Source organism: Bos grunniens, chromosome 2 (assembly GCF_055505025.1).
Source record: "Bos grunniens cultivar Pamir isolate PY7600 chromosome 2, Bosgru_T2T1.0, whole genome shotgun sequence".
NCBI classification, from domain to species: domain Eukaryota; kingdom Metazoa; phylum Chordata; class Mammalia; order Artiodactyla; family Bovidae; genus Bos; species Bos grunniens.
Genome location: NC_141166.1, coordinates 114466319 through 114481509, shown reverse-complemented (window position 1 = coordinate 114481509; position 15191 = coordinate 114466319). Strand labels below are relative to the sequence as shown.

At 52.0% G+C, this 15191-nt stretch overlaps 1 protein-coding gene across 1 annotated transcript; it reads right to left on the bottom strand.

Annotated features, from left to right (window-relative positions):
• Positions 1-3894: 3894 nt before the first annotated feature.
• On the bottom strand, positions 3895-7708 carry SP9 (Sp9 transcription factor). The gene is made up of 2 exons (XM_086370921.1): positions 7320-7708; positions 3895-6308 (listed from the first exon to the last, which is right to left on the bottom strand). Exons 1-2 carry the CDS (start codon positions 7338-7340, stop codon positions 4884-4886), a joined length of 1446 nt encoding a protein of 481 aa, XP_086227047.1. The 5' UTR covers positions 7341-7708; the 3' UTR covers positions 3895-4883.
• Between the last annotated feature and the right edge of the window lie 7483 nt (positions 7709-15191).

The window sequence follows — 15191 nt, the reverse complement described above, 5'->3', positions numbered from 1 at the left end:
TCGCGCCGGCGGGCAGGGCAGACCCTTCGCAAGGAGCTGGGAGGAGGGGTTTCAGGACTTCTGTCAGCCCTCGGAGACCCTGACCGCCCCGCCGGGTACCGGCCTACCCAGTAGCCCCCAGCACTCGACTCCGGCGGGACGGCGCCTGGAAGACAGCCGCGAGGCAGGAGACTGCTTCGGCCATCCCCGGGTCCGGGCTGGAGAAGGTGCGGGTCCCTCGCTTCTCTCCCCTTCATAGGGGGTCTCGGGACATGGGACGATCTGCTTGCGTGCTTTAATCAGCTTGGTTTGGTCGGTCCAGGCCAGGGTCGTTGGGCGAAGAGCGCGGGGGCGCTGCGCCCACGGCCGGGTCCCCATGCCGGCTCCAAATCGCCGCCGACAGCGCCCAGCGTGCTCAACTCCAAGTTGGAAGACCCTGAAATTGCCTTGAAAGAAATGTTAAATACGCCAATTCTAAGACTAGGGCCAAGCAGGGCGTTATTTTATTTGTTTGGATTTTCAGTTAGCACATCTCAGAAAAAACTTCCTTGCCTGGGAGCAATAATACCGGCCGTTACTAAGCAGTGCTCCCCAGTAGCGGGGCTTGTCTTCCCCGGAAGACAAAAACTCGCTTTTCTTTGCTGGATTCGCTCGGTTGTTGCAGCTCGCTGCAAACGCAGACTCCCCGCTCTCGAAGCGGCGAGCGAGGGCGGATAGTGCGGCCTTCCCGAACCCGAACTCTAGATGGCGCCAGAGAGCCGCACTCGCCAAGCTCCTCTTAAAGGAATCAAGAGCGACTGTCAAACATAAAAGCAAATCAGAGTTTTCAGTTTTTTTAATGTGTTAAGAATGTTATTCCTTAAGAAAATTTGTAGCTAAATTATTCTCACTTAAAATAAACACTTAGTATACCAATTACACAAATGGGCGGGATTTATGTAAGATTTACTTCATCTGCATTTTTGTAGTGGGAGAGAGCCTTGGCGAATACAGATAATAGATGCAAATAAGATTAGAGTTAAAATAAATAAAGTTTCCATCTGAATAAAGAGAAATTCAATTTTACACGACTTATAACGATTTGACGGAATGTCCAGACAAGCCGCTCAGGTGCACCATCTAATCGCGTCAAAATAATGTTTTCCCTCCTGAAGAAGAGAAAAATCTTTCTCCTTTCTTTTTTTCGTTCTTTCTCCACACCCCCTCCCCCACATCAGGTGGAATTCGATTCACTCCAAGGGTTAAAAAAAAAAAAAAAGTAAATAAAGCCAGAAAAGGCAGAACGCGGAGGGGGAGGGTGTGGATTGCGGCTGGCTGAGAGAAGGGCCGAGGAAAACTTGGTCTTCGTTCCTCTCCTGCGCAGGAAGAGAAGCTACAGCGCAGGAAATACTTGGAGACACCGGCTGAAACGAAATCAAATTTCCTCTCACCCGGGACTGAGAGAATTCAGAGCCCCTGCCTGCGCCCCCAACCCCACACCAGCCTCCGAGCAGCGGCCCTCGCTTGCGCTCAAACCAGAGCGGGCCGGGCCCAGGAGCCCCGAGGTGGCCCTGGGGAGACGCGGCCCCACCTCGGGTGGAGACCGAAATCGTCTCGGGGTTCCTGGGCTCTCTCCTCCCACGCACGCCTTCCCCAATTTGCTGGGGCCCAGCGGGTCGTCGCCTGCTCCAGTCAAGGTATCCCCGCGCCCCCAGGTCCCCCTGGGGCTGGAGGTTGGGGAAGAGGGCGGGAGTCTCCCTTGCCTGCTAGTTTCGGCTGGGGGCAGGAGCCCTCTCCCTCCGCGTGCAGGTCCCGCGAGCTCTGCTCTCCCGGCTGGACGCTCACGCCCGCCCGCCGCCCGCCGTTCTGGGAAGCAGCGGTGATGGACGTCCGCTGACCCGCGGGGCACAGGCAGCGCGCAGAGGCCTTGATCACTGGGCTGCGGAGGGAGCCGCGAGGCGAGCGGGACCTGCACGGCCAAGCCCTTTGATCTGCCTTTATTATCCACGAGAAACAAAGCTGCCTGGGGCAGACGCCCGGGCGCCCTTATTCCCCGGGAGACCCCACCACACCCTCACCTCCGCGCCGCCTACCCTCAGCCCCCTAAACACGCCAGGCACGCTCTCGACCTCCAGCGCCTCGGCCCCAAGCCCCTAAAGTGAACATAGCCCTGGCCAGCTTCTCCAGGCCAAGCCTGGACGAGAGGGCGCGCGGAGTGTAGGCTGGGGGGCCCGGTGATAATTTGAGCCAGAAGAGAAAATGGCCAAAGAAAAGAAACACTCGAGGAAGAGCCGACCAGCCGAGGTTTCGGGGACGCAAGAAGGGGGAGCGGGAAGCCACCCAGCCCCAGACTCTGCAAACGCCCGGCTAGGGACCTTCGCTGTACGTTTTATCGCTACTTTGCTACTTGGCTTTTCACTACAGTTTGAGAGAAAAATTTTGTTGACTTAATAACAACAGTTTATTTTTTTTCTCCTCTATAAAAATCAAAACATTCATTCAAGTTCCCAAGACAATAATTTTTTTAAATCCCCACACTGCCCCTCACACTGAGGCTGACTTTGCTTGTATTTTCTATTATGAGGGGAGCCTTTTAGATATACTTTTATTCTGTAAATATGTACTTCATTTTCTAAATTAACATTTTTTCAAATTGTGGAATTATTACATTTACCAATTTTCTTTTCGTTTCTCCCTCTCTTTTAAACCGGGGCTGTTAAGTTGGTGGTCAGAAGACAAAGAGAATGAAAATAATTTTCATTTCAATAATTGCCTTCTGGTCAATTTAACTGTGCCTTATTTTGAAAGAGACTGTCTAAATGAGATTCCTGTCCCAAATGTGTTCCCAGGCCTGATCCCAGCCTTTAATTATTCCTGAGTTTTTTTTTTCTTCAGAATAAGACGCCGCACTGAGTAATCACAAAGAAGTCAGAGAGCATCCTTGAACCTTTTCAGAAGCAGCGCCACTGATATTCAAATAACCTGCGAGGGCCATTTGACGGCGCGGGGACCTAGGCATTTCCAATTCACTATTTGCATAGATCAGCCGTCTTTGAAAAGGAAAGGAGCAGTTGTCTTCCATAACATTAAAAAGCCTAGTTATCAAATCAAGTGCTTAGTTTGGGGGCTTTTAAAACGTTTACATTTTATCTCAGGTTGCCCTTTACCGTTTGACATGCAAATTTGGTGCAGTTAATTTAGACAATTAAAAAGATCTTCAAGGGAGCTTTGTCACCGAGAATATTTGGAGTTTTCCCCGTGGACCAGCTGAGATAAAGTTGGCCAGAACAAATGATGTCTAGGAGATTAATTAGATATTTGATAAGACATGAATCCCTAATAAGGGAATACAAGGCACAGGGGGCTGCTGTGTGCTCTAAGTCAAAATTAATAACATTTAACAAGATTTTCATTTAGGCATGAAATGTCTTTTCCGGGGTATTGACTCTAGCGATTTATTCCCTTGAGTCACCTCCTAACCGTAGAGGGTCTTGGGAGGTAAAAGACTTCTTTATAAAGGCTTTTTCCTTTCACTCATTGTTTCTAAATCGCTTTTTAAAAACAAACAAACCCACTGGAGTTTTGCCTGACCTCTCTAGCAGGGGTAGGCATCTCCTCAGTTAAAACTGCCAAGGACCTTTGCTTTTTCGAAGGGGTTCCAGAGTTTTAAAATGTCACCTTTTGAGAGCTCTCTCCTTAAGTAATACAACTACACCTTATAACCCCATTTAATTTATGCTGTTAATATACAAATAAGTAATTTTGACTTTGCAAAAACGTATGTGTATTATGGCTTTTTATAACTCACATAAACCTTACATTACCTAAGACTAACATTAAAGGAATTTTTCCCATCAAAAAAGGTCGAGCCATGTAAAGGTTACTGGTGGGGGGCGGGGGTGTGTGTGTAACAGGATTAAAAAAAAAAAGAAAGTGTATTGTTCAGAGTCCTTTAATAATACCAAAATGAAAATATGGTGTCAAGATTTTCTTCATACAGATAAACGCATTTAATTTCTTTAGATGACCTTAACTTACGTGTTTGTGAGTGAAATGATAACTCAACATTTTAAATATCTTTTACATATATACTGACTCTCACAAAGTGCATCAGAAAATAAAAAAAAAAAAAACTCCCTGAATTTCAGGAATTCACCAAAAAAAAAAAAAAAAAAAAACCTCTATTCGAATGAACACTTACAAGAAAATAAAAGAGAACACAATCTTTTGAACCCTATTTTTACAGATGTTACGAAATACAGAGAAACTGTCACTAGACTTCCAGTTTAATTTCTCACCTTCAGCCTTTTTGATGCTTCCTTTTATAGGAAAAAAAAAAGTTTCACTGTAAGTAGATATCAAGCAGGACTTGGAGCATTTTATATATAATATAATCCACGCAAAGGGTCTGTTTTTATAGGTCCCGTTTGTTCTCAAATGTTCTGACAGTCCTTTGCAGGGTGGTGACTTGTTTTTGGAGAAAAGGAAAGAGAAGGGTGGAGGAACCGGGTGGGCAGTAGGGGAAGGAGGGAACGTTTCTATGTATTGCTCTTCGCTCGAGAAGTTTGTGCGAGTGGTGTGTTAGTGTGTGTGTGCACGCTTGAGTGTGCGTGCTTGTGGTTGTAGATCTCCGGCGTGTGTGTGTGTGTGTGTGCAGTTTTTTAAAGTGTTTGTGTCGCAGGTTGGTTCGCTTTTGTTCCTCGAACACGCGTTCGATTCTCGTCTGGGCTCGGGCAGCAGAGGGGAGCTCTTGGCTTGGCCGGCGAGCGGCGGTCCGCGAGCCGAGTGCCGCATCACCTCGCGCCGACCCGGGGGCGGCCCTGGAGCCCCCGCCCGTCCATCCCCCGGTCGTTTGCCCTCCGAACCTCTCGCTCGCTTTCGTTGTCTACTCGCTCGCTCGCTTCCTCGCGCCTCTCTCCGGATCTCTAAGAGTCGTTGGGGCCAGACGCGGCTTCCTTGCCTCCCGCCGAGGCTGCCGCCGCAGCCGCCGCCGCCGCCGCCGCAGCCGCCCGGGCCGCACTGACGCCGGAGTCGTGCAGGATGAGGTCAGGGGACTCGGAGCGGGGCGTCTCCAGGTTGCTGGCGTCCGTGTCACTGTCGCTGCCCTTTTTGCCCCCGCCGCCCCCGTTGTGCGTCTTAATGTGTTTGCTCAGGTGGTCGCTGCGCATGAAGCGCTTGTTGCACACTGGACAGGCGAAGCGCTTCTCGCCCGTGTGAGTCCGCAGGTGCCGCTGCAGCTCGTCCGAGCGCGTGAAGCGCTTGCCGCAGAAGAGCCAGTTGCACACGAAGGGCCGCTCTCCCGTGTGCCAGCGCAGGTGCGCCTTCAGGTGCGACGTCTTGCCGTACACTTTGCCGCAGCCCGGGATGTGGCAGCTGTGCAGGCCCTTGCGCCGCAGGCTCGCCCCGGCCGGGCCCAGCCGCTCCGCCTCCTGGCAGTTGGGGCAGTCGCAGGTGGCGCGGCCGGAGTAGCGGCGGGCCGAGCGCGCCGAGCTCCCCCCGGCGGCGGCGGCCGCGGCGCCCGAGATCATGGCGCTGGCTGCGGCGGCCGCCACTGCGGCGCTGGAGTCCGAGTAGGAGGGCAGCACCGGCTTGAAGCCGTCCTGGGCCAGCAGGTGCTGGCTGGTGGAGAGCAAGTGCGAGGCGGCGGCGGCCGAGGAGCCGAGGCCCGTGGAGCTGAAGGCCGAGTGCGTGAGCGAGCTGAAGTCGGGGTTGTAGGTGCCGAGCTGCGAGTGCAGCGAGGCTTGGGGGGCGCCCGAGTGCAGCGAGCTCTGGAGCCCCCCAGCGGGGTTCTGCACCTCCAGCCACGAGCCCGGGCTGCTGTGCACGTCCCACCACGACGACGCAGCACCGTTGGTCACCTCGCCCGCCGCCAGCGTCGAGTGGAAGCCTGACTTGTACCACGACTCGTACGGGTGCGCCATGCCCACGCGCGGGTACAGGCCGTCGGCCGCCGTCGTGTGCACCTTGGAGATGAAGGCCGATTGGCCTCCCGCCTCCTGCGGGGACACTCCGGCCGCTGCCGCCGCGGCCGCCGCTGAGTTGGAGAAGAGGCCGCCGTAGTCGCTGCTGAAAGCGGACGACGTAGGGGACGTGGAGGCCAAGCAGAAGGCGCTGTTGGCTGCGCCCGAGCCTCCCGCCAGGCCGCCCGAGCCGCGGCCGCCGGTGGCCACTGCGAAGCCCGAGAGGCTGGACCCGAGGTTGCAGCTGGACGAGGAGCGCTTCCAGGGATGGAAGCCGCCCTTGGCAAAGGCGCTCGACTCCGGCAGCGTCGTCAGCGGGCTCGTGTTGCCGATCTTGTTACAGGTCGCCGCCAGCATGGCCAACGGGGTCGTTCCGAAGCGCGGTTCTTCCTAGAGTGGGTGGGGTGAGGGAGGGAGCAAGGAGGAGGAGGGCAGGAACAAGTGGGAGGAAGACACAAAGTGCACCCGTGAGCAGCCCCGTCCCCCAGCCGCTGGTCCCGAGGCGGGGGGCGGGGGGTCGTGGCCCCCCGACTCGCGCCTCCTCCCGGTGAGCTCGCGGAGGATGCGCCGCGCCCCGCCGCGCCCCACGCGGGACAGAGGGAATCCCAAGAGAGAGGGTCCCGGAGCTGTAAAGTTGTTCTTCGGTGGGGCTACAAATCAAAGATGTGTCGGTTCTCCCCGCCTCAGTCGCTGCATATCCTGCCCCAAACTGGACTCAAGTCGCTCGCCTTCCGCTCGCCACAAGCCCGCTCCTCTCAAAGAAGCCCCCAAGTCGCCCTTCGGGATGAAGCGCGGAGGTAAACACATCGGCAACAAACACCAGGTGAGGGCAGAGGCGGCTGAAACAGCGACCGAGGGTGGGGGAAGCTTGGGGCACTCCTCCCAAGGGTGACTACGACTTGATTCTTTTTAATAGAAAACGTTTTAAATGTTTACATACACACACACACACGAAGACAAGAATCCGAGCAGAAGCGACCCCCGCGATGTATTTCAGTCATAGACGAACTAGGAAGCCGCAGAAGTGTAAATGTTAACGTGACTACACGGTCTGCAAAACGATTAAGACTGTTTTCTGGAAACACCGCTGTCGCGTAATTGCAACAATCCCCTAAGCAAGGGGGGGGGGGGGGGGAGGATGGGATATAAATCACGCGGGGGAAAAAAAGGAACCTCTAAAACCGAATATTGAAAGGACTTGCTTGACAAATCCTTTTCTTTCAAAGGCACCTCCTGGGTTCCAATAATTTGGAAAGAATCAATCCCAGAAATGTGGAAAGTGCTCAAAGAAGCTGAGGCTGCAGTCGGGCAGCAACAGTTTCTCCAGAGCCGCCGACCTGGAGAAGCCATAACGAAAAATTACTCCTGTTAAAACAAGCAAATACCGCACTTTCGACTTACCCCAAGTATAGACGTGGCCATAGCAGGTCCCTGGGTGGCGTGGCGGGGCCTGGAGCGAGGCTGAGCCTGGCGGCTGCTCGGTAAAACTATTCGGGTTCCGCGCGGCTCCCGTGTCCCCGCGCCCGCGCCGAGCGGACTCCGGGCTCCCGCCGGCTAAACTCAGCCTAAGTGCGAGGAGCACCCGCTTTGAAGTGCCGCTGGCTGCGCTTCTTACCCAATGAGGGCGCAGGCAGAGCAGACGGGAGCTGCCCAGCAGCCAATCAGACGCGCCGAGGGGCCCAAGCCCTGGCTCCCGGCGCGTGCCAGTCACTGCGGCTAGCGGGGTGGGGGGCGGGGGCGGTCGCCGACTGGTGACTGAAGAAATTACAGCACAATTAAAAATTTACACACACTCACCAAGCCAGGTTTAAGTATCGCTGAGACCGAGTCACAAGCTTCCCCACCACCACCCCCCCTCGCGACCTCCCTGAGAAGATGCAAGTTAGGACTGACAGTCCTCGACTCTCCACTTGTGGGAAAGGAGACAGGAGGGGAGGGGGCGCCGAGGCGGAGGCCACACGAGCAAGGCCCAAGTAGAGATGAAAATGTCAACGCTCACTTTGTGTATCCAGCCTCTCGCCTGCGGAGCACAACTTCAGCTGGAATCCATCATTCTCGCTCGCGATTGTATCATTGTCACTTGTCTACCTGATTCCAGATTCCCAATGGATTCAGTTTTACTCTCAGAGTCACATTGAGGAGAAGGGGTGAAGGGACGGCTCCTCCGAAAGGAGAGAAATAGGCCTCTTCGTCCAGGTCTACACCCACAGACTTGGGAGATTGCCGCATCCCGCCATTTCCCCTAGCGGTCTATGTGACTTCCTAATTGTCGCTCTGGCCTCTGACCCAGTGGGTAATACAAGTGCCACTCACACCCGAAGCTTCAAGTGGTAATTGAGGGCACCCTTTGTACCGTTTGCCAGTGCCTAGATACCAGGTTAACCCAGTTGTCAAATATGACTAAACAGTGGGACGTGCTGATTATCTGCCGGGTTTCGCTGGGGGCTGGCATGGGGGTGGGAGACATCAGCCCATACAACACGCTGCACGAAGCCGCTTATTTTCACAATGCAACGACTTTGGAAACAGAGATCGGCGCGAGCCGCGTCCGCCCCCACCGCCACCCCCGCTGAAGCTGCAGCTTGCTCGGCTGTTTGTTTAAACCGGTGAAGATTTGCATGTCACGTTTCAGCCCAGAATCGAGTTTCTTGCCCTAGTTCCAACCCACTCACACTCCAGGCTGCCTGGGCCTACAGGCTCCTCTGAAGGACAAGGACTCCGGTTTGAGGGGTGGGCTTGCCCCTAGCTCCCTGCTTTCCTGGACGTGCTCAGGGAGCTTCTCCCCCGGACCTCTGTCCGTGAGTACCAGGGACGAGGCCACACGTGGGCGCCTCCACATTTTGCAAGCTGGAAGCATCTTAAAGTCCTCTTCGGATCCTGTCGTGTGATAAGACACGTCCTCAGACAGACAACTAACTACGCTTCTGGAATCCCTTAGTCGCTGAGGTGTTTTTCTTCTTTCTGGGTCTCCCCTTTTTCTTCAGGGTAGTCAGGAGCAGCTTTTGAATCAGAAATATCAGTGCCCTCGACAGACATGGGTACTGGTTTTAGTGTACCACATTTCCCCCTGAAAACCCACATCCTGCTCTAAAAGACATTTTAAACCACGAACCTCAACAGCTTGGGTGCAAAAGACGAGTTGTTGCGGAGGGGGAGCATACAGTACCTCTTGACCCAAAAAGTGCGACCACCGTGGCTCATCTCTTGGCCCTGAGCGGAGCCTGCGTGCATCCTGGTGCACTCCGTAGGTGGAGAAGAGTATATGGGTTGCTTTCTTTGCTTTTCGTTAGAGTATCTTGGCTCAAATGCTCTCCGCCCCCCCACTTTGGTCTAAGGTGGCGAAAAGGCCGAGGAAAGTACGACAGAGAAAGAGGAGAGAAGGGAGAGAGAGTGAGAAGACCCGCGCGGCTCTAATGAAGCTTTGTGTCCTGGGGATTGTAGTAGAAATTGGCAGGGGAGAGGGGGAAGGGGGAGTGTGAAAAGCCCCAGGGACTCGGCGTGGAGGGTTGAGGCGGCATCCTAGCAGCCTGGAAGAACCAGAAAGCCCGGCAGGGGGACCCGGGAGCCCTTCCCAACAGGTGACTTCTGCCCTGGGAGAGCAGACTGGTGTTCGGCTTCCCGTAGAGTCTTCGCGTCGATTTACTAATAGAGGGATTGTTAAGTGGCAGCGAGGCGTTGCCGACTCACCCAGTGCAGCCCGGGGAGGAGAAGCGCGGAGGTTCCCCTCAGCCACCTCCTCCCCCACCCCCAACACACCCTCTCTTTAAGGAAACCTGACAAAGTAATAAGACAATCCAAAAAGCCACTTAGCACTGGTGACATTTTCAAGTCAACCATTTAAAACAATTCACGCTGGTACCTCGGGATCCCGGCGCCCGGGTTGCCTTCCTCTTCTCCTTTTCCTCTTCCTCCCTTCTTCTCCCCTCCCCCTCCCTGCGTTTTCAGCGTAGTTCCAGCTGTCAGACTCTACGTGGGCACTCGGATATTTCTTTAGATACACATCACCGGATCACAATAAAAGTTAGAAAATCTTCCAGATGATCTCAGGCAGACGCCCTGGGCACTTCAACTTTAAGGTGGGGTGCCCAAGGAAATCTTTCAGAAGTCCAGTTTTGTTTCGTTTTTTTCCCCGTGTGACAGATTTTTTTCTTCCTCTAAAAAATCTAGTTTTTAAACAAAGATCAATGTGTTATGCTGAAGTGTTGAGCTGACTGTTAAAACATTTGGGGAAATAATGACAATGTAACAAAGGCCTGGTTTGGAGTGAATCATCACCCTTTTAAAAGTTAAAGCAATTTTCAGGAGAATAGCTTTCAGCAAACGCTTTACATTATTCAAAACGGCCAAATAATGCTCTATTATAGCGCCTGAATGCTGCCAGTCAGCCCCTAAGTGCAATTTGTGCAAAGGCCCCGGTGCCTTATCTCCACTTCTTTATAAAGAGGTGAATATAAAACAATTTCTTCCAAACCCAGACAGAGAGCACGAAAATTGCTTCCCTTTCTGCAATCAGGGCAATTTAACTGGAGTGCAATTAGCACTATTAAATGTCGATTCTGCATAAACAAATCTGACTGAGCAGCGAAAGTGGGGTGAGAACCTCATATACACTGAAACTGATTTTTTAAAATTATGTATCCGGGTCCTTTACAATTGATCCGTGACGTTTTCATCTTGGAATATATTTACATGGTAAATACACTATGGTTAAATCAACATAATTTTTTTTTTGCAAAATAAAATTTCAATAAGAATCCTAATAAAGAAGAATAGGGTAATTAAAGGGAAGAGTTCACTTCCTTTGAACAAATATTGTTTCCCCCATCTTGCCTCTCCCGAGAGCTTCGATCTGAGCAACTGCTCAAGTTGCTGCGTTGAGGAGGCAAAGCCGGGGAAACAATTCCGTCATTAGCGCGGATCCAAAGGATTGGAGCTGCTACGCCACAGGGAGAAAAAAAAAAAAAAAAAGATGCTTCTCCTTGATGCAGCGGGAGACGGGAGAGGACCAGTTATCTTCTGAATAACTCGAAATATTAGGTGGCTGCCCAGTCTCACAAGAGCTTTGGCCAGTCGCAGAGTTGAGCTGCGAATATATGGCACAGGCATGGGGTGGGGTGAGGTGAGGTGGAGTTGGGGGGACTTGAGGATGTGGGCAGGAGCGGAGGTGTCGGGAGAGGAGGAACAGAAGGTTCTCGCCTGGGCCCTGCTGGCTGCTGTCAAAGCCTCGGCCACCCAGACCAGGATGCCCAGGGGCGAGGAGAGGACCAGGAGAGGGGCCCTAAAAAAGGCATTTATCTGACCTGTCCTCCTCTCGCATGCCTTTATTTATTTGCTTAGCCACCAGGCTCCCTTTCTGAATAATACGCACAATTAATTATGCTTTTCATTTGCATGATCTACACTACAGCAGTGATTATCAGGTCAGCACGGTGTGGGAGTTGGGGAGATACATTAATAACGAGTTAAAAAACAAAACAAACAACGACAAAAAAAACCCACATACAGGGAAAGCTGCCCTTGTGTACCACAGGGGCTGAAGAAGCCAGTACAGAGGTAAGGTTGTTGAGTCCAATGAAGCTTTTCCTCAGTTGGAGTTTGTCAATAGTGGGTGACAGTTAAATGCAGCTTTTAATTAGAAGGGAATCTTTTATCATGGACACAGATCTATATTTTTAAAAGCATCAGCCTTGAGATCAACTGGATGGAGAAAATTAACTGAAAATTAAGAAACTCTACCACAACTTCCACTGAGTTTTCACTTAATATTTGTTCTATAACACCCTCATTCCATCCCAACCCTTGCAAATAAAAGAAGCAGAAAGGCTCAAGAGGCCACTGGAACTTTCATCTTTTCTCTACCTCGGAAGTGTAACTGCTTTTTAGAGATGGGAGGAGATGCAAATCCTTTTTGTCTCTAAGATCTACTGGAGAATCTGAAAACCCTTAGTCTATTAAGGACACTCCACACCTTTGCCACACAACTAATTTTCTGCTGCTAGATGTATCTGGGCCATATATTTTAAGCCTGCCTTGATCTGTTTATCTGAGCCAAAAATGCATGAACAATTAAATGAAAGACTCTGGTGTGTCAAAGGAAGGAAGGTGTCTGTAGACTGTGATGATTTTAATGACTGCAATTATTGGAAGATTATTCGACAAGCATCATAGATTTGTTTACTGCCTTACTTGGAAACTATGGGGGGCCTATTCGCCTTGGGGTTTCACTCCCCCCCCCTCCATCACCAACTACTACAGAGGGGTCTTAGACATAAGCAAATGTTGGCTTCTTCTTTTCTAGGGCATTTCTACCAAAATTGGACTTCCCTGGTGGCTCAGACGGTAAAGCATCTGCCTACAATGCAGGAGACCCGGGTTCGATCCCTGGGTCAGGAAGATCCCCTGGAGAAGGAAATGGCAACCCACCCCAGTACTCTTGCCTGGAAAAATCCCATGGATGGAGGAGCCTGGTGGGGTACAGTCCATGGGGTCGCAAAGAATCAGACACAACTGAGTGACTTCACTTTTCTACCAAAATGGAACACATTTGTTGTCTCAGCCAACTCTCATGGAACCATCTTTGGAGACACTAAAGCAATCTTTTCACACAGACCCTAAGTTAATATGTTTAAAAAACCCAAAGACCAAGGAATTCTGGTCATTCATCAGCTTCTCCTTGCCAGCGTATTAGTTTCCTCAGTTTTACACTTTCACAGGCAGCCTTTGAGGAGACTTCCAACTTCTCCTTTATCCAGGGTTTAGAGGAGACACAACTGCAAGTTATGAAACAGGACTTTAGGCATACTTAATATGCCTATTGGAGAAAGTTTGGCTTTTCTTCTACAAGTGTTCCCTACCCCTACCCACCCCCAGCCATATGATTTCCAATCACAATTCCTAATGTTGCACTGTTAGAAATAAGTAAATAAAAAGAAGTATGACTGAGAGCAGTTTGTATCCAAGGAACTTCTTTGCTGTATTATACATAGACACAAGGAATGCAAATAAGGAAGATTTCTTGTCTGATAAAAGCAAAATCATCTTGTCTAACTAAATAAATCACAGCCTGGGTTTTGCTCCTTAGTGAAATTTGAAAAAAGAACAAAAAGGATAGCAAACATCCCTAGTAAGTCCCCCTTCCTCTCTCCCCTGAGGCTCTGAGGCTGCTGTGGCCTGGTCATCCTAGTGCTCTTCCTGGGTCTGTAATCAACCAGTCTGAAGATTAAGGTGGACTTCTGCTGGAATCAAGAACCTGTGCCTGTTCAAACAGGAGCCTGCAGAACTCTGCAAGTGGCAATTAGGAGCCCATTACAAGCCATTAGATTGATCAATGTACCTTAAACAATGCAAACGATTTATATGGCTGATTTATACGGAGTGGGGAAAAGAAAAGAGATGGGGGGAGGACGACTCCATATCCTTCCCATTATCTCACTGTTCTGGAGAAGACCCAGGCCCAGCCTCTCTTCATCACTGTTTAGAACCACCAGAGCGATTTATTCTGAAAACTTTTCAAGCAAAGACACAGGCTCGCCTGGCTCGTTTGGTGGATGGCGAGGTGCCCATTCTTTGCCCCTTTTCTCTTCTAAGGAAGAGCTTAGAAAGACCGAGGCCGGGATTCACAGCGACGCCACTCCCCCCGCGGAGCACGCAGAAGGGAGCGGTCCCAGCTGCCGCCTCTCCCCGGGTCTGTCCCGGAGAGGGGTAGGATGACCTACAGATTTGTTTTAACGGTGTGTTGAGAGCTGTGTGGCCTCCTAATTACGGCAGAACACAGAACCATTAGCCCTTGAAGTTTCAGGCGCGACTTCCACCCAGCTCCCCGCGTGCAGAAGACACTGGGGAGGGGGCGCTGAGGAGGGAGGGGGAACTCCTCGGAACAGAACTCCTCGCTAGAGCTGACTATTTCAGCTAATCTAAACTGGAGAAGACAAATATACAACAGAGCCGAGGCGATCAAAGCTGGCCCTGCCAGCTCCCTCCTCCCGCCCTCTTTCCCGCCCCAAAGTCTGTTTGTAGTTGTCTCCTGTGCTGCAGACACTCGTCCGTCTTCTCACGACAAGGAAATTCCTGCCAGTTTTTTCCAGAGCCTGCAAGGAGAGGACAGACGCACTTCACACTTCCTACAGGAGAATTCCCTTTGTCTTATCTCCCCTCCCCCAGTCCGCCCTCGGCTCTGAAATGGGGGGAGAGGCAGCAGGCGGAAAGACCCTGGGCGCTGAAGGGGCGATCGTAATCGAACCCCACTTTCAACTCTGCCCCTGTAGGTCCCCTCCCCCCTTTCTCCTCTTTTTTCCCCATCTTTTCTCCTCCCTTTCTTTCTCCTTCCCTTTTTCCAATCCCCTAAATGCTCTTACCACTCAAGTCTTCTTGAGGGCTCCCGCGCCCAGAGCCTGGGCCGGCGCCGTTTTTTTCCCGGCCTTAGTGGTTTGGCGGGAAAGGGCTCCGTCCTGGCTTGTCCATGGGTGTTTGGGACAAATCCTTTTGTCTGTGTCTATATGTGGAATGGGAAGCATTACGGGTTGATAATGGATCACGGAAGGAAGAGGGAAAAAAACAGAGAAACTACAGGCCCTGGGAGAGTTGCCACCTGTGTCTTTTGCAGCCAACCTGCGATGGGAGCCCAGGATATGGAAACTCTTCTAGATGGCTCATGACTTCACACACACACACCCCTCTTCCCCCAACTGCCCTCATCTGTTCTTTATTATCCTTACTCTTACTCTTCTGAGTTCTTCCCTGAGTTGTTTTCTTCCATTCTCCACCCCGCTCCGCCCCTAGGACTTCCCAGGGCTCTATAGTTAAGTGAGAGACTGAGAAAGAAGGTCGGTTAAGAGTCTCACCAAGCATCCAGGCACTCCTGTGACATCTCCCAGAACCGGCCTGTCCTGGGCCGACACTTTCGTGCTTTCTGAATTTCAGCCAATCTAGAGCCCTCTCTGGTCACATCCATCCCCATCGCGAGGCCAGACTACCACGTCCATCCTGAAGTATCCAGAGCCAGGTACTCAGAGGGGCAGGGGAAGCTCCGCACACATTAGACACGTGCGTCTCCTCCTGCCCCTCCCCCTCCCCCGCGGCCGCAGGCGGAATGTACATTGATGACACTGACACACTCACTCGGGCACGCGCCAGCGGCGTCGATCCTCCTTCCCTGCCAGGCAGCAGCGGGCGAGACGGCCTTGAGGCAGGTGACATAGCCTCGGGGAGATAGACTCCGCGCTCCAGATGCCACCCTGGGACTTGGGGGTGTTCGGGTCCCCCAAAGCCAGCGGC